Source organism: Chaetodon auriga, chromosome 7 (assembly GCF_051107435.1).
Source record: "Chaetodon auriga isolate fChaAug3 chromosome 7, fChaAug3.hap1, whole genome shotgun sequence".
In the NCBI taxonomy this organism is placed as follows: domain Eukaryota; kingdom Metazoa; phylum Chordata; class Actinopteri; order Chaetodontiformes; family Chaetodontidae; genus Chaetodon; species Chaetodon auriga.
Genome location: NC_135080.1, coordinates 6,902,900 through 6,919,793, shown reverse-complemented (window position 1 = coordinate 6,919,793; position 16,894 = coordinate 6,902,900). Strand labels below are relative to the sequence as shown.

The 16,894-nt window shown below is 44.3% G+C and overlaps 2 protein-coding genes across 3 annotated transcripts; one reads left to right on the top strand and one right to left on the bottom strand.

The window, feature by feature from the left end:
* The first annotated feature begins 1,857 nt into the window (after window positions 1–1,857).
* On the top strand, window positions 1,858–12,375 carry LOC143323583 (uncharacterized). Its single transcript, XM_076735509.1, has 14 exons — window positions 1,858–1,935; window positions 4,279–4,602; window positions 4,706–5,014; window positions 6,793–7,074; window positions 7,168–7,324; window positions 8,175–8,344; window positions 8,465–8,746; window positions 8,886–9,185; window positions 9,278–9,562; window positions 9,690–9,852; window positions 10,355–10,515; window positions 10,670–10,745; window positions 11,904–11,931; window positions 12,080–12,375. Exons 1-14 carry the CDS (start codon window positions 1,869–1,871, stop codon window positions 12,227–12,229), a joined length of 2,754 nt encoding a protein of 917 aa, XP_076591624.1. The 5' UTR covers window positions 1,858–1,868; the 3' UTR covers window positions 12,230–12,375.
* Window positions 12,376–12,997: 622 nt separating this feature from the next.
* Window positions 12,998–16,823, bottom strand: rrp8 (ribosomal RNA processing 8). 2 transcript variants are annotated; one of them, XM_076735330.1, is made up of 8 exons: window positions 16,646–16,823; window positions 16,413–16,581; window positions 15,788–16,049; window positions 14,790–15,660; window positions 13,942–14,071; window positions 13,752–13,858; window positions 13,571–13,667; window positions 12,999–13,441 (listed from the first exon to the last, which is right to left on the bottom strand). In XM_076735330.1, the coding sequence occupies exons 2-8, from the start codon at window positions 16,515–16,517 to the stop codon at window positions 13,328–13,330; spliced, it is 1,686 nt and encodes a 561-aa protein (XP_076591445.1). In that variant the 5' UTR covers window positions 16,518–16,581; window positions 16,646–16,823; the 3' UTR covers window positions 12,999–13,327. The 2 variants fall into 2 exon arrangements, with proteins under 2 accessions (XP_076591444.1, XP_076591445.1); XM_076735329.1 differs by having other exon boundaries at window positions 12,998–13,441; window positions 16,413–16,817.
* Between the last annotated feature and the right edge of the window lie 71 nt (window positions 16,824–16,894).

Here is a 16,894-nt window from a genome sequence, read left to right as displayed (position 1 = left end):
TTTCCAGACTCCTTCTCCAAACTCCACTTCACCCCCGCCTACCTTCAGGGAATAACCACTTCAGGTAATTTAATTAGCTGGAAAAATGACCACCAGCTCCATGTTCATGTGATTACACCGGGTTTTAAGAGATAGACTCGGCTGCGTGTTAAGTGTTTGCCCTCCAAATCAAATGTTGCATGTAATTTTCAGTAATGGACTGAACTGCGATTTACCTTCCGGAGATATAATCATCCCACAGTCAGAATCAAGAGCAAGACTGGAAATAATAATAAGAGCTCAGATCATGCCGACAAAACCTCTCCCATCTATCTGTGTGGTTCAGAAGCTGATTTCTACAGAAACTAATTTGCTTCCTTTCATCTGCTTTCAAATCTGCCTTATTAAACAAAATAACTCAAAGGAACTTAACAAGCAGAGATATGATACTTGGCTTGATTAACACTTGGCTATCTTAAAACCCTTTGAAGGACTTTCAGCTGGAGGTTGCTGTGAAATAAGTACCTTTTGAAGGGATCAAACATCTGAATTTGATCCTGACCAGTCAAAAAGATAGAGCCTGAATGTTGCTTATGCTCCTGCCTCTGCTCTTACCTGAACGATTCAGGTGTGTGACTATAAATTGATGATTCTAAAGGGCCTTCACCTCTTATCTTGCAAAGAAAGATACAACTGAGGCTTTGAATTCTGCATTTTCCTGGAGGTGTATAGACAGCTTGGCATTTTAGGCTTTTTATGTGATGCTCGTGTAGTGTATGGCCTGCTTCAGTAGTGAGTGTGTGAAGCAGAGAGAGAAAGAGGATGACACAACTATTTTCTTTGTTGTGAAACCCACTTTCTCGGGCTACAAATGTCTCACCACCTTTGCCAGTCTCATACCAGACGATTCAAAAAGCCGTTACAAACCACACAATCAAAATGTGATTTTCCTTGTGTCAGATGTTTTTAGGTCCTTTCATTCAGCCTCATCCGACTGTGGTATCGGTGACTCAACACTGAAGTTGATCAACTATAACAGGAAATAAAAGATGGCAATTTCACATAAGCTGGCCTGAAGTGCTGTGCAATGCTGAGTCCCTGCAAAATGTCTCTTACTTTTCACACCCACATTTGTTTCTGTTTGCAGTTTTCCTCACAGGGTGATAAATGATGCTCAGCAAATAAGTCTGACTGTGGAAAAAAACATAGTCTCAAAGTGAATTAGAGGAGCATTATGCCATAAAACATTACCCCGAAGTGAGTGATCTCACAAACTGCAGGGCATGAACAGGGGCTAGTGCTGCCACAGACAGCACGTGTCTGAGTGCCCCAGCAGGCACAGGATGGTATGAATGATGCATGGCTTTACCACTTCCCAAGGCACCCGGCTGTATGAGGTGACTGAGTGACTGAACAGACATGGTGCACGACGACTCGGACAAAACAGACTCAAAGAAACCGAAAAACAGCAACTCTGATACACAGAAACCCAGTTATTGTTTCAGAGAGCAAAAGGGAGAAGCGGTTTTACACACAGCTAACGTGCATGTGAGTGTGTGGGTGTGTGGGTGTGTGTGTGTGTGCATGCATGTGTGCGTGTGTGTGTGTGTGTGTGTGTGTGTGTGTGAGAGAGAGAGAGAGAGTAGGTCTACACATCCAGCATGTGGCTGTACGAGTGGCAGCAAACATACTCGCACAAAGGAACATGCACCAACGTCAGTGTCAGCTGTGGAGGGTGTGTACCTCTAACCATAAACCACAGGACGCACACAAATGCACGCACGCACACACACACACACACACACACACACACACACACACACACACTTAAAATACCCTTATGCCTTACATACAGTCAGTCCAATTCTATTTCACTGAATGACACCATCATGGGATGCTCAGGGCTGTTGATTTTGGGTCTTGTCCTAAATGTTGCTCACTGCTTGGAAATTCAGGGTAAGTCTGCAGAGTTACAATCCGTCTGTGACTGTCAGCTGTTTACGGGTGTGCTTTACTGGCCCTTAAGGGCTTGTTTAACCTGTGGCATTTACACTAAACAGTGCTGCACCAGTTTTTCTAACTGATTAGTCCAATTATAAATGCACACAGGCGATAAAGCCTCATGCTGGTTGCATCTTGATAGCACTAAATAATAACTATTTCTATTTCTATTGCTGAGGGCATGTTGCAGTTCATTATTATTGATCAGAGGTGCCACCTAAAACCACATTAGTTTCTTTACAGCCGTTAAAAGTTAATATATGAGGGTTGTTGAGGTTTTTTCCTTGTGTAAAGGGAAAACCCTCTGCAGGCTGCACTTATTTAGAGATCCCACTGTACGGTTTTAGGTTTAGTGTGAAGCCTTTGTTTCTGCAGAGTCACTGGGACTTCCAGCTGGAGATGAAAGTACAAACGTGAGAAAAAGTGCTGTTTTTTAGAGTCGAAAGTCTTCTTTGTTTACCACATCCCCAGCCTGCAAAGGAAGAGTTGCTGTGTGCCATGGGTGAATGGTTGCTGTTTGGTGAGAAAGAGAAGCCCCTGGGGCTCAGGAAATATGATGCAGTGCATGAATACCTGATTTCTTTCTCAGTTATTGCTTCGTTTGTATCCTTAAGGTGTGCCTTTTCCCTGCTTGGCTGACATTTATTTTGGCAATAACCTGCAAGGGCAAATGAATTATGAACCCACAAAGCATAATTGAACCCGTACAGCATATTTATTTCTTTCCCTCTGTGTCCTTTCCTCTTAAAAGGCTTTGGAGGCTCTCCACATTGTTTCCATTTGCTGTGATGTATAGTAAGACTAACAGCATTTCAGCTTTAACAGTGTTTGATGCAAACAGTTTAGACTGCAGCAGCTGGCTGCATGTTCAATGGTTTTCTGTGAAGCAACGCAGCAGCAAGTTGTCATCATTTCACTCATCATGTATCTAAAGCTGAATAGAGCTTCTTGGATTCAACTGGCTGATAGAGCAAACTGTGTCCTCGAGTGCACTTTGATAAAGTCAGCAGAGGAAGCAGGATGAAAGAGACTTGGTATGCATCAGAGTCTGCACACTGTCCTCTCTGCAAGTGCTAAAACCTGTCAGCTTCTATTAAATGTCCTTTCCTCTGAAACCTCCCCTAATCATGGCTGATTTCTCAAGTGTGGAAGGAAGAGGTCGTCGGTGTCTGTGTATGGATCAGGGCGTAACTTTTGGACTGTTTTCATTTCATTAACATAATGGAGTCTTCTATTAAATATACACTGAGGGGACAAGGCCACATTTGTCAAGTGTCACTGTGTGCTCAAACTCTAATTCCTGCATTCAGCCCTTTAGAGAGTATTAGAGAGCCACTCCGTCTTCAACTTAAACTTGAACTCAGAATACTTTTTGGGTGCAGCTTCATGTCTTTCACCCATGTTTAGTGACTTCACAGATAGCAATGTTCTCTTCAGTCCACCACTTTGATCCAGACTGAAATATCTCAGTTCTATTGGATGTATTACCATGAAATGTTGCACAGATGTTCATGGTGCACAGAGGATGAATCCTAATGACTTTGCTGATCCCCTGATGTTCCCTCTAGCACCACCATGAGGTTGACATTTGTGTCTCTGAGGGAAATGTCTCAACAGCTATCAGATGGATTGCCATGAAACGTAGTTCACATATTCTGGTTCCCCTCAGGATCAGTTTTAATAACTTTAGTAAATGCCCTGACTTTTCATCTAGTGCCACCATCAGGTTAAAGTTGCAGTTTGTCTAATACAGAATTTCATGTTTTATGCCCAGTGCAAACGAGGGAGGGAGGAAAACAACAACAACAACAAAAAAGCTAACTTTGAATTTTGATAATTTATCTGCTCTTTCAAGTCTTTCTATATGTAAGAGTTTGCATTTAAGCTTATTTGAATTGAACATCAGCATTTTTCAGCTTTGTGACTGTGAGTATGTTAGCATGCTGACATTAGCATTTAGTGCAAAGTAGGGCTTAGTCTTGTTTATATTGATTAGTCACTGGCACGTTCTAATTATGATAAAAGGACTGAGAACCTTATAACCACTGACCCGGTTAGTCTGCCTCATCCATCACAGTTTCTCTTCACCAGTCAAAGACAATGGGATGTGTGAAAACCCCTTTCATAGGCACAACAGCGGACATCTATCAGCCTGCTGTCCGTCCTCTCAGCAAGAGGAACAATGACATTTCCCGCCTCAAGACAATTCTGCTTTGCTTGTGTTTGCAATTTTAAGACTGTTCAGGTGAATTTATGACCTCTCATTGTCATTGAACATAGCGCTGCTCTGTGTTTCAGGTCTGGGTGGAGAGCTGATTGAGATCACACGGAACGTCACAGCAGCCCTGGGAGAGGACGTGTACCTGCGCTGTAGATATCTGGGTGATAGCGAGGTCGAGAGCGCCGAGTGGAAGCAGATTAGTTCTAAAGTTAAGTCCAAGCGACTGGCAGGATTTCGCCATGGCAAACTATTCAGCCGTGATGGCTTCTCATACCCAGACTCCGTCACCAACCTCACAGTTAAGATGAATGTGTCCAGTGTGGAAGTAGAGGGAGAGTACATCTGTGAGTTTGAATTAGAGGAAGAGGATTATTCTGAAAGCGTATTCGTCACTGTTGTAGGTAAGCCAAGCCAATAATGCAGGATGCCAGAATTTAAAATAAAATGTCTACATCTTCAAGCCAGTGCATTTCAGGTCATGTTTACTTGTTCATTCACTCACAGCTCAGCCTGATATCCAGATCCTGGTAAATGCAGAGACCATAAACGGCTCTCACTACCAGTCGGTGTCGTGCTCTGCTGTGGGAGCCAGGCCTCTGCCTCAGATCAGATGGCTAGTCAGCGGCCTTCCTCCCTCAGATGACTTTTTCACTGAGTACGTGAGCGAGACGACGCACTCAAATGGCACCTCCACCCTGAGCAGCATCCTCCGTTTCCCCACCCACCTGCAGGATGAGGACAGCGTGACCTGCATGGTCCAACACCCGACCCTCCCAACCCCCAAAGTCACCACAGCGAGGGTGGAAACGTACAGTAAGCTCACAGTCACAGCTGAGCATGCCGCTGCTGTTGTGTTTGTGCATCTGTGTTGCCGGGAGGTGATGCATTGTATTGTATCACAGGTCTGAGTTTTATAATCACACATCATGACTCAGCGTCTCACAACACAATACGTTTCTTGAGCTGTTTTTTCTCACTGGCCGTTTCTTCTCACTCTGCTCCACATACGCGGTGACAGACCATAAATCACATTACACAGTGCGATGCATTCATGTGGGAATGCGCTCTTTCACCGGCGTCGAGCATATGGAACGCCATAATGCAGCAACCACCTAACTAATTATTAACAGCATCATATCACAGTGCAGAGGGCAATGTGGTGGCTGCATTTCTCCAGTTTAATTTCTTGCAAATTTTTTTTTTTTACTCACATAGTGGTGAAAAACTTTCACTTCAAGTAAAATATCAATGAGTGCAGAGTGAGACGGAGCTAGAAATCCTCACTTTATTTAGTTACAGTGTTTTGTTCCATTGACTTTTATCAGGTAAATTGACCACGTGTATAAAAAAAAAACAAGGTGTCAATCGTAGTAATCAATCCTCAGAGAATGACCTGAATCTGCAGTTTCACTCAGCCTAAATGAGCGTTGAGCCTCTTTCAGGCCTGCAACTTTCTGTTTTGGTTCCCTCTCAGCAGCCGCAAAGAAGAGAACTGAAAAAGCTCTGATGAAGTTAGCAACTAGCTAGTGAACATAGCATAGACTTACATCAAAACATGATTCCAAATGAATGTTAATGTTGCTCTGTAATTGCTGAATGTGCTTTTCTAAGCAGCTGTTTGAGAACAAGTTCTCCTCTCAGACGATGCACAATTCACCCCGAGATAACACTTCAGTGAATTTCACTCGTATGAACGTCAAACACGACACAAAACTTTAGCACTTACAACCGCCTGGTGAAAAACACCTCAGTGTCTCAGGAACTGACCCAGAAATGATCAGTTCACACCCCAAATGTGGGCTTTGGTGACATGGTACGTATGCTGCCTCTAGCACACATGAGATAAAATAGGTGTCCCAAATAAATCAAGTAAATACTCTTGTGTTTAATTAAGTGGTTTCTGTCTTAATTTGGCCATGTTTTTGAGATGGCCTTTGCATCCACTCTTGCAGAGCATCCAGATCCCTTCATGGCTGCTCACGTGGCAGACTGCAAGGTAACATTAGCATGAGCCATGCCAGCCAGCTCATGCACACTCCACTGAAGTACTGCAGCTTAGGTAATTTTCTAACTGCAGTGGTTAAATCGGCACATAACTGTAGGTGTTAACAGATGGAATTTTTAAAGCCAAAGTGCTTTAGCTCACTTTAATCGTACATACCCTTCCCCAACACCTGAGCTATTATGAGGCGTTAGCTCACTTCTCTTACTCATTAGGGATGGCTGGCAATTGTGTGACACCGCAGCTTTTATGTATTTGATAATAGACTCTGATCTCTGCTGATTCTCTGTATTAAAGCCTGCAGTTCTCTCAGCTTTGGTTGGACAGCAGCTGGGCCAGACATCTGCTCCCAGCTGCAGCCCGGCCAACAGATGGGACAGGTGATAAGCCTAAGTCAGCACTCTCCAAAAACCCAAGCAGAAGCCCCTTACAGCCTGTGTTTAGCTAACATTCAGCTCATCCGGCCACGGCTTCCTATTTAACAAAAACACCCTGAGTCTCAACTTGCTATCTGACTTCTTAATTTGCTGGAAAAAACATTAGACCTTGTGAAAGAATAACTCTTCTCGCCTTTCTTCCTGCTCTGCAGCGAGGCCAAACGTGACCATTAAAGCAGAGATGGTACAACAAGGAGGAAGTGAGTTCTGGGTGGTCTCCTGCGTTTCATCTGGAGGGAGACCTGATACTAACATCTCATTGGCCTTGAACACCGACGAGGAGCCGCAGAGGAGGACCAGCACAGACTCAGATACACAAACAAGCTCAGTCCTCTTGCCTGCAGCAGAGTATGAGGGGCACAATGTCACCTGCGTGTTTGACCACCCCAAATTTACACACAGAGTGTCACGAGTCATCGCACTGCCGTCCTTCTGTGAGTACTATCAGTGCCTCACATTTGAAAAACTCTGCAGACGCTCATGAGGTAGAAGTTACAGAAAACAGAGATGTGCTTTCTGTTCTGCAGATTTGTCAGGAGTTCATCTGTTGACCTCAGAGCTGAGAAACAACAGCGATGACTTCCAAGACAGTGAGTCTTTAGAGCTGCAGGAAGGACAGAGTGACGCCGTTATCGAGCTGCAGGTCACTGGGAACGTGCCGCGTTACAATGTTACCTGCAAAAAGTAAGAAATATTTGGTGTTAAAGGAACATTTTGTACATAAAGTTTCATGAAAAGTACTACTCAACATGTGAGAACACTAACTTCTGGTGCTCTAAAGGAGCTCTCTGCAGTATGAAAAATAACCCTGATGTCCTCATTGAGGTTATCAAATTTTGTGGGGTTTTGTCTTTTTTTTTTTAGACTTACAATTTTTAGCAGAGAGCTTCTGTCACAAACTGTGGATGTTTGATGTTTGAAGGACATTTACCAGGCAGGAGAAGATTAGAGACTAAACATTAAGATATCTTGGCCTCAGCAGCTTTGGATTTTGTGAATATCTTAACTTTATGGAAGTGAGACATTAAATCTCTGGCTCAGCCCTTTAAGACTTAATGTCTCGGCTTACGTCTTGATCTCAATGTGCTGTCAGGTGCCAGTTCGATCAATAATCAGTTTTTATTGAGCTGATTGATTGATGCTCCACACTCCTCAGATGCACCTGATGTAAAATCTGGCAATTTCTCAGCTGTGATTTTTTTTTTTTTTATTCTTTTGTTTTTTTTTCTTTTTCACGTGGAGAAAAAAAAAAGAATAACATGGTGAGAAATACTGAGAAACAGGCGACGGTGGTATCATTGTTTTTCCCTCGTGTAAATACAGTATACAGTCGACTGAAACAACCTACGTATCTTGTGGAGGATGTGGTCACACGTTCGATGGCACCAAACCACAAGTGACAGACTGCAGGAACCAGATTCAGACACGTTTCCTGATGGAAATAATCATTTACTCAATATTTAACTGTAATAATTTAATATCGGCAAACTGAAGCATGATTTCCTCTTTGCACAATTACTTTTTTTCTCTTTAGAGATGATGGGCTCTTGCCTGAGGGTGTGGAGGTGGTTGACAGCAGCCTCATAGTTCAGGGTCCTTTGGGGCATCAGCATGCTGGCCTGTATGAATGTTTCTTCTCGTATCGTCATCTTCAAGCAACGCTGAAGTTTAATGTCACCGTCCAACCTCACCTTATGCAGCCTGGTAGGTGAAACTCTTCGCAGATATTCCGTAAAAGACTTTCATGAATACATTTTGAATATTCTGCATCGTCTGGCTCTGAAATATTGATGTGAGGCCTTCTCTCCGCGCTCTTCCTCTCAGTTCCTCCCACAATACGAGTTGATTTGCAGACTCGAGATGGACACCGGGTGATTGAGTGCTCAGCAGCTGATGCTGTTCCTGCAGCCAACCTGTCCTGGCTTCTACCAGAGGGTGTGTCTGGAGTCACTAGGTTCAATTTCACTTCTCATAATGGAAGCCACTCTGTCAAGGGAGTTTTACTCCTCCCTGCCTGCTCGCCTTGGGAGCTCACTGCAGAGTGTGTGATAAATCATCCTGCGTTTGAGGAGCCAGAGAACAGAAGTATAACACTCCCTCTTTGCGGTATGTTCAACAAATCAGCCGATGGATAATTTTGTCTGGGTAGTGGACATGTTTGGCCGTGTAAGCGCACCATAGATTCAATCTTTTTCTCGAAAGAAACCCCTCACTTCCTGTGGTATGACTCCTCTTTCCCACACAGCTCTCCCGAACATCACCATCAACTCCAGCACGGAGTGGAAAGACGATGGCGAGTACACAAAGGTGCACTGCTCTGTGGACAGTGTTGCCCCTGCAGCAGCTATAACCTGGCATGTTGGAAACAGCGACAGCAGCATCAGTTATCTGTCGGAGACTGAAGTCCAGGCTGGTGGTTTGGTATCGGCCCGCAGCTCTGTGCACTTTTTGTCTTCTTTGTATTCTGGTCAGAATTTGACCTGCATGGTGGAGCATCCGAGCCTGGAGGCACCAGAAAAAAGAACAATACACATTCTTGAGCACAGTACGTGATTTCTTTCTTTGAGGCATTTCTCTTTGTGACACACTCGCACAGCTGCTCACCCCCTTCCTGTCACCCCTTGTTTTCTTTTTCAGAAGCCCGTCTGCTGAGTGTCTCTGTGGAGAGACAGCAGGACTCGCCCCTCTGGCTGGCAGTGTGTGACTGCAGAGGGGAGGGTGTCGGGACCAACCTCGCCTGGGTTCTTCCCGAAAATGCTGAAAGCCAAAGTTCCCTGCAGTCAGAGTACGAAGGCCAAGTCCTGAAAGCCAGGCTGACTTATCAGTTTCCTCTGGCCCTTCATGAAGGGCAGGACCTGACATGCGTGTATCATTTCAACCAGGGAACCACAGAGAAGAGGACGATTCATATCCCCAGATACTGTGAGTTTACCAGAAACAACCCTCACATGAACACCTCAGTTATTCCAGTTGTAGAAATTCACATAAAGGCATTGGGAGATCCAAAGATACAAGGTTCATCTTCAAATTTTAACTGACTTTTCTGCAGACATCTCCTCTGTGAGAGTCCTAAACCTCACAACGCCTCTGCGAAGCCGCTACGGTGGCGAACCCATCACACACAGACTGACTCTGCAGCAAAACCATCACAACCAGAAAGTGCTGCTCCGAGTCGAAGGCAACATCCCAGAGTACAACCTCGACTGTAAAAGGTGGTGTATTCATGATGATCTGTCACCTTAAAATCACGAGGAAGCACCTGTACACACACTGTGCTGTACACAACTCATCCTCTCCCCATTTAAAGGAGCTAATACACTTGGAGTTAAGATTTATTAGCCTGAAAATGTAAACTGGATAGTTTCCATAACATGGACTTTCATCCATTATGATATGACATCAAAGTATAAGATTGGGGATATTCTGTATTTTTCTTAGAGTCAGAAATTTGCATGTAAAAAACAAAACCAGCACTGATTTGATACCATAATACCCACTAGAGTACCAGACTTTGTTTTAATCTGCAGCTGAAAATATGGATGTGAGTAACATTTGAAAAAACTAGAGTCCAGGTTTTTTAGAAAATCATCGATCATTTTAAAAACAAATAAATTTCATATTTATGGTGCAATTTAGAAGATTTGTGTGTTTAGGAGGAACAGATGTGCTGGGGATCTCCCAGCCTTCTTCAGTTAAAAGACTCTTGTGTTTCAGGAGCGATGGCTCATTTGTCCAAATGGAAGGGGCTGCAATGGTCTTCCAGTGGGAGCTCACAGAGCGGGACGAAGGCCTGTACACCTGCCAGGCGTCCTTCTATCACCACACAGCCACAGTCAACATTCAGGTGGAGGTCACGAGCGAGGACAAAGTGTTTGGTGAGAGCTTTTTTTCCCTCTACATTCACAGACTGATCTGTTTACTCAGGAAATTCTGATCATATCGACGCGCTGCGGTATGCTATCAGCTAGTATTTGTGGGTTTGACAACTGTGTGTGTGTGTGTGTGTGTGTGTGTGTGTGTGTGTTTCAGCACTGGTGTCCATGATCAGCATCTCTTCCGCCTCGGCCATCATGCTCATCTTCATGGTCGCTCTTTGGGTGTGCTGGTGAGTTAAACGTCTCCACAGGTGACAGGTTGTAGCTCGACAGGTGATGTGTCGATTGGCAAAATGAGGGCAGCGCTGCTGGCACCGTACAATCGAGACAAACAGGATGCACGGATCGTTAACCAACTCACCAAAACCCCAGTATCACAAACAGGAAGTAATGTGGCTGAAACAGACAGGTGCCTCTGCCACCGCAGCCGTGCTTGCAGACAGGTAGAAAATGTTCCCTCTCTCACAAAGAACAACAGATTTATTTCCCAGTTTCCTGCTCTGGCTTTTTTTGCAGCGCTACTTCTACAAAAGGCTGCTGTTAGCTGGCTCATTATCATCCCTGCCACATTGCAAAAATGAACGTAAAAAGGTTCAAAAAGTCCACATCTTCGGAAGTTATTAGTATAATGAAATTCAAGCTGCCATTCATCAAAAAACCCCATAAATCCATCTCTTAATCTTATTGCTGTTGGAAAAAATCAGTGAGTCACTAGTGTTTAATGACTGATGTGGGATATGTGTCACAATCCCAGAAATGTTTATGGTTTCTGCCTGCAGAAGTTTGCACATTTCCACATCCACTGCCAAACTTCTCTGGAGAATGTTTGTCAGGATCAGATCAGGTCTCGCTGTGAATAAAACTGCACTGTGCTGCACAACAGAGGCGGTTTCAATAGGCCTCGCTCTCTGGTCAGAACATTTGGTCAAGGTGCCATTGGTCGATAGAACCTCGCTCCCATTATCCCCCGCTCCGGTGGGAGGGTCCTGTCAGGCTAATTTGGGAAGGTCAGTCACACAGCGTACAACAACGTACACAAGAAAACATGACTCCCCTGGAGAGGAGCTATTCTGGGAGTAACGTCAAACCCCCCCCCTCACCCTCCCCTCCAAAACCGGGGACACTTTTTGACGGCAGCAGATCTTCACTGGGCTGTGGTCACCGGGGTCATCATGTACAAAGCGAGCTGCTGCCTCTGACATCAGAGATCAATGATGAGGACTCAGGTCACCGCTCATCTCCATTGATATTCACGTCACATTCACACCTGCAACTGCAACCCAAACCCACTGCGACTGACTGTGTGTCAGATTGGGTCACAGTGCCATCTAGCGGTGTTGTTTAGCATTACAAAATAATAATGAATAATCTTTTTGTTTACTTTACAGCAAAGGAAAGAGCAGAGCACAATACAAGGTAAGACCACATTGAGTCCAAAAAGTATAAAGTGCATTTGTATCATCAGTTGTTTGTCATAAATCGTGTTTTTTCATCGTAAATTCATCTCGTTTTCCTGGTTTTGCTCAGTCATTATGCCTGTTTCCTTCCTCCCTCTGTGATCCAGAAGCAGGAGTCTCTCTCGGCCTTGACAGCTCTGATGCAAGAGCCCGGCTCTCCCGAGGTCAAGAAGCCACCAGTGATGGAAAACGACAGTAAAGAACACGCTCAGCTGGTCAGTTACTCCATAGTCATTGACATCAAGAGCACAGTGTGAAGACATGAGGTGCTTTGCAGGCCTTTGGGTTACACATTGAGCTTCATTACATTCTGCACAGACTAGATGTGAAGGCTTACCAGAACTGCCGCATTGTTTGTAATTCAGTGTATTTTCAGTATTAAAAGTGAAAGGATCCTGTTTATGTACAGAAACATGTTTTTTTTTGGGTTTTTTTTGTTTAGAAGGTTTTTAGTTCTGATTGATTGGCATTAATCATTTTAAATGCAGTACTTTTGCACTTTGTCATCTTACTTGAATTTTGCACTGTATGCACGTTGCATTTCCCATATTTGTCAACAGAATCATCATTCTAATAAATCAATATAGTTTTTTTTTTCCAATTTGCTGTTTTGTTTCCTTTGTTAAAATATGACTGTGCTGCAGACGACTGACAGACTTGGCTGTGACTTAAGCTCCACACCATCCGCCCTCGTGATGTCTTTGGTTGACTAAATTCGTGAAGGACCAGGAGAAACTCTCGTCCACCATCCAGACGCAGACAGACTCATCTTCAGCTCATCCGCCCACATTAGTGGTGCTTTTACACCCTCTTGTGGCAAACAAGTACACAGACAATCAGCTTTCGGTCTCGGCCGTTTAGTCGACGCAGTTCAGTTAATTTTAAGTTTTAATTTTAAGTTTTCGCTCAGAATCCCTCTGAGGTCTGTTTGCTCCTAAAGTTTCTTAAAGTAATTAATTTCTTTCAGTGCAGAGAAATCCTCCAAAGAATACTCTCTGTCATAAACTCAGACAGGTTCATTTTTTAAATGTGTATTTTGTTTTTCATTTTACAGAATTTTTTAATTGGAGAATCTTATCATTTACATAAAAAAACACTAAAGTGATGTCCTGTATATAATGTATATATAATAAGACACCACAGAGGTATTTCATAGATCATCTTAAACCAGAGACAATGGGAGGAAACTTTACTTGGATACTGATGCATATGACCGCATATGTTACAGAGGCTTCAAAATGCAGCAACCAAAACCAACATATTTAGATAAAAATGTACAACTGCTGCTTGGAAAAGCAGTGAACCCAAGCTGGAAAATATCACAAACACCGACACTGTTGGAGAGACGTCCTCTCTCATCTTTTCTTGTAGACACAGGGCTTCAGCTGCAGTCCAAATTTCTTCACGCTTTCTGGAGCATCTGCCGTCTTCACGAACTCGAAGGAGAAGAAATGAGTCTTCTCTGTGTCCTGAAGAAAGAAAGAACTAGCTTAACGTTTCAGTTTAAACACAGCTGAGACAAGGCATGCACTGACTTGGATAACATTTAAAAGATAGTACATTAGGGAAAGTGGAAAACTGTCATCTTGTTGCTTCACCTTCGACACCAGCTTGAATCCCAGACTTGCCAGTGCAGCCACAAAGCTCCGAACGTTCTCGAACCGACTCGCCACTTCAGCTATTTTAAGGACACCCCTGCAATAATTACACAAAACAGTTATACAGACATTTATATACAAGACTGCCATGAAGTGACTGAATCCATATCACATGTTTTACCCCATCTTTAACACACGATTAGCCTCTGTTAGGAAATCTGCCAGGTTGGTTCCCATGAGAGAAAGACAGAACACTGCGATGTCCACAGAGGCGTCACGAAGCGGGACCTGCAATCAGAAAATGTGCCTTTTATTTTCTTGCACTTTTGCACAGACTACACGTGAATGAGCTTAGAGAAAAACACGCTCACGTTGGCCATGTCGCACACCGTCACGAGCTCGCAGGCCGCTGCCAGGTCGAAGCTGTGCACTTTGTTCTTCACGCTGCGCGCGATTTTACAGTCGCCACAACCGAAGTCTGCAACCAGCAGCGAGGGCGGTCTGGAAGAAATGACACGAGGTGCGTTAACAATCACGGGATATAAACTGAAATCTAAGCTACGACCTGCTGACATTAACAGCAGCCTCTTCTCACAGCAGCCAAATGAAGCATCGATTAAACGCTCACAGTGCAGCATCATCCTGACTGACAACAGCAGAGCAACGCTCGGACCCACAGCACAAAACCCACCTAACGAAGAAATGTGAAGGATATTTTACTCTTTTAGAGGCGTAAAAACACAACCCTGTGAATGGCTGGAGGGCAGGCTGACAGTCAAGGAGCCTGTCAAACTCACAGAGGCGTCACAGTCCATTTTATTATACTGTGCTGATCAGTGCCAGGATCTGACTTCAGTGCAGTCGGTGATCAAACAAGTCATTTTCTGTTCAAAGGGTGTTGAGTCGTACAGATGTTCAGCCTCGACTGGGTTGTAAAATACTGCTTTTCTTCAATGGGATTCTGTACACAGCTTAGAATAGGACTGCAACTAATGATTATCTTATTATCGATTAGTCATTTATTCATCAGAATAATCATGAGAATGTCTTCAAATTGCTTCTTTTGTCCAACCGACAGCCCAAAGTTTGTCATTTAATATCATAAATGATAAAGAAGAGTTTCAAATCTGTACATTTAAGAAGCTGCAGCAGTAAACGTTTGACAGTTTTGCAAAAAAAAAACGGAGCTGAGATGCTGAACGTTACTGTGACATCTCACCTTTGCCGGATGTAAGAGATGATGTCATCCACTGGGTTGGCGGGCCACCTCTGCACCTGCGCCGTGTACCCCCTGTGGTAGACCCAGAAGGCCTGCGGGTCCTGCTGGAACATGCGCTTGGCGTCGCCGCTGGACGTGCTGTACAAAACTTCGTTGATGTAGCGGAAACGGGCCGACTCCAGGCGCTGCTCCATGCGGGACCTGAGGGAGGCCGAGCGGTCCTGTTTCACCTCCTCTTCCGGTGCCGCCGGCTCGTCTCTCGTCTCCGCGGGACCCTCCCGCTGGTCCGTCTCCTGGCTGCGGAGAATTCTCTGCAGCCGCTCTCTTTTCAGACTCTGCTCTCTGCTCAGCTCAGGTTTCAGTCTTTTGGTGGGTAGCTGCGGCTGATGGTCTCTGATCTCCACTTCAGGTTCCTCTGCTTTCTGCTTCGATCCATCAGCAGAAGACTGAGTTGCACCTTTGCTGCTCTTTGTTTTATCCTCCTTTTCTACCTGTTTTTCTGTCCCTGTTGGACAGGACATGCCAGTGTCCTCGTCAGTCTTTTTCCTTTTCTGTGGTTTACGCTCCCTTTCCTTCCCTTTCTCTGGGGTCTCACTGATTTTTTCGCTGTTGTTGTTGTTGCTGCGTGACTCCGTCCTGACTTCTTTATTTGGTTTGTGTTTCTCTGCAGGTTCTGCTTTATTTACTTCCTCCTCAGGCTCATTTTGTCTGTATTTATTTTTACATTTCCTCTTGTTCTTCATTTTGTTTTTCCACTGCTGTCTGCTCAGTTTCTCTGTGCCCTCTGGTTTGTTCACGTTCACCTTTGCAGATTTTGTAGTTTCTGTATCCTTTGTCTCGCTCACTGAGGTGGTTTTTACCTTCGGGCCGCCTTTAGGGGGAAAGAAAACACTTTAATATTTCCTCACTTTGCGATAATAAATTGCCTGAACGTTAAATTTTCATTAACACTCTAAAATGTAAATGAAATCTAAGCTTTTGACCAGTTAATTACTCACCAAATTTGTTGTCTTTCTTCCTCTTTTTTGCTGGAAGTTTCTCCTCCTTAGCGGTCTGATCTAAGTCGCCATTCTCCTGCTGCTCTCCTGTCGTCTCCGCTTGCTTTTGCCTTTTCCTTCTCTTCTTCTTTTTCTTGCTGTGCGACGGAGCCACGTCTGCCTCGCTGTCGCTGTCCTGCTGATGGTCATCGCTCCTCCAGTCTGGTACTGATCCCAGAGTCTGCAGGGTCCGCAGCAGGCTCTTCTTTCCAACGACCCTGGACTGATCACAGACATGACTGGTCTTTTAATTGAAATGTGCAGCGAAATGTTGGGCTGGGAAATAAATACTGCAGCAAGATAAGCAGAAGACAGGGAAGGACACTGAGACTGCAGAAAATCACAAATCATCAATTATGCAACTTAGCTTGAGGTCTTTTTGACTCCATCTTGACTTAAATGTCGTTAATGGAAAAGTACAATGTTTATCTCTGAAATGCAGTGAAGTAGAGGTAGACTGTACCATAAAAGCTGGCAAGCACTTGAATAGATGTACTTACTCTCTACCTCTGAATAAAGCCGTGCATCATATATCATTACAGATGATGAGGACAGACAGTCGGTTTCTGGTAATCCGTTACTTTACCTTGACACTTGTGCTGCTCTTCGCCTTCTGGGTGTCTTTGAGGACGGTTTTGCTCAGGATCTGAGCGTCTTGGTCGTCACTCCAGTCTTCATCCTCATTGAACATGTTTCCTGAAGACTGTCAGGAGCAAACACACGTCTGTAAACCTCTGCTGGAGATGAGATCAACCCTGACAGAGTCTCTTCTTCTCTGTCTGAGCGCAAACTCTGTTAATTCACAAACTGAGCCGCCGCTTCGTGTCTGAGGCGGAAAAACGAACTGTTTCACTTCTCGGACTGTTTGTTTCCTTGTTTGTATGAAAATGTTTTATTTAATGAACCCGTAACTTCATTTAACAGCTGTAGAAGTTTCTTGTCAAAGGCAAAGCCACGTTGGTTTGTCGCATGTGCGTGAAAGAAGCAAAACAGACCTACGGGCGCGTGTGGATGACGTAAGCACGCCCAGAGGTTTATGGGACATGAAGTTTTTCGTAATAATGTTTC

What these genes read in the sequence shown, in the direction of transcription:
- LOC143323583 (XM_076735509.1), top strand. Translation starts at nt 1,869, where the DNA reads ATGGGATGCTCAGGGCTGTTGATTTTGGGTCTTGTCCTAAATGTTGCT. An exon ending in TACAATGTTACCTGCAAAAA is followed by an intron (nt 7,325 to 8,174) that starts GTAAGAAATATT and finishes TTTTCTCTTTAG; the next exon opens with AGATGATGGGCTCTTGCCTG. An exon ending in ACCTCACCTTATGCAGCCTG is followed by an intron (nt 8,345 to 8,464) that starts GTAGGTGAAACT and finishes TCTTCCTCTCAG; the next exon opens with TTCCTCCCACAATACGAGTT.
- rrp8 (XM_076735330.1), bottom strand. Translation starts at nt 16,517, where the DNA reads ATGTTCAATGAGGATGAAGACTGGAGTGACGACCAAGACGCTCAGATC. An exon ending in AGAGCAGCACAAGTGTCAAG is followed by an intron (nt 16,050 to 16,412) that starts GTAAAGTAACGG and finishes GTCTGTGATCAG; the next exon opens with TCCAGGGTCGTTGGAAAGAA. An exon ending in CGGTGTGCGACATGGCCAAC is followed by an intron (nt 13,859 to 13,941) that starts GTGAGCGTGTTT and finishes TTCTGATTGCAG; the next exon opens with GTCCCGCTTCGTGACGCCTC.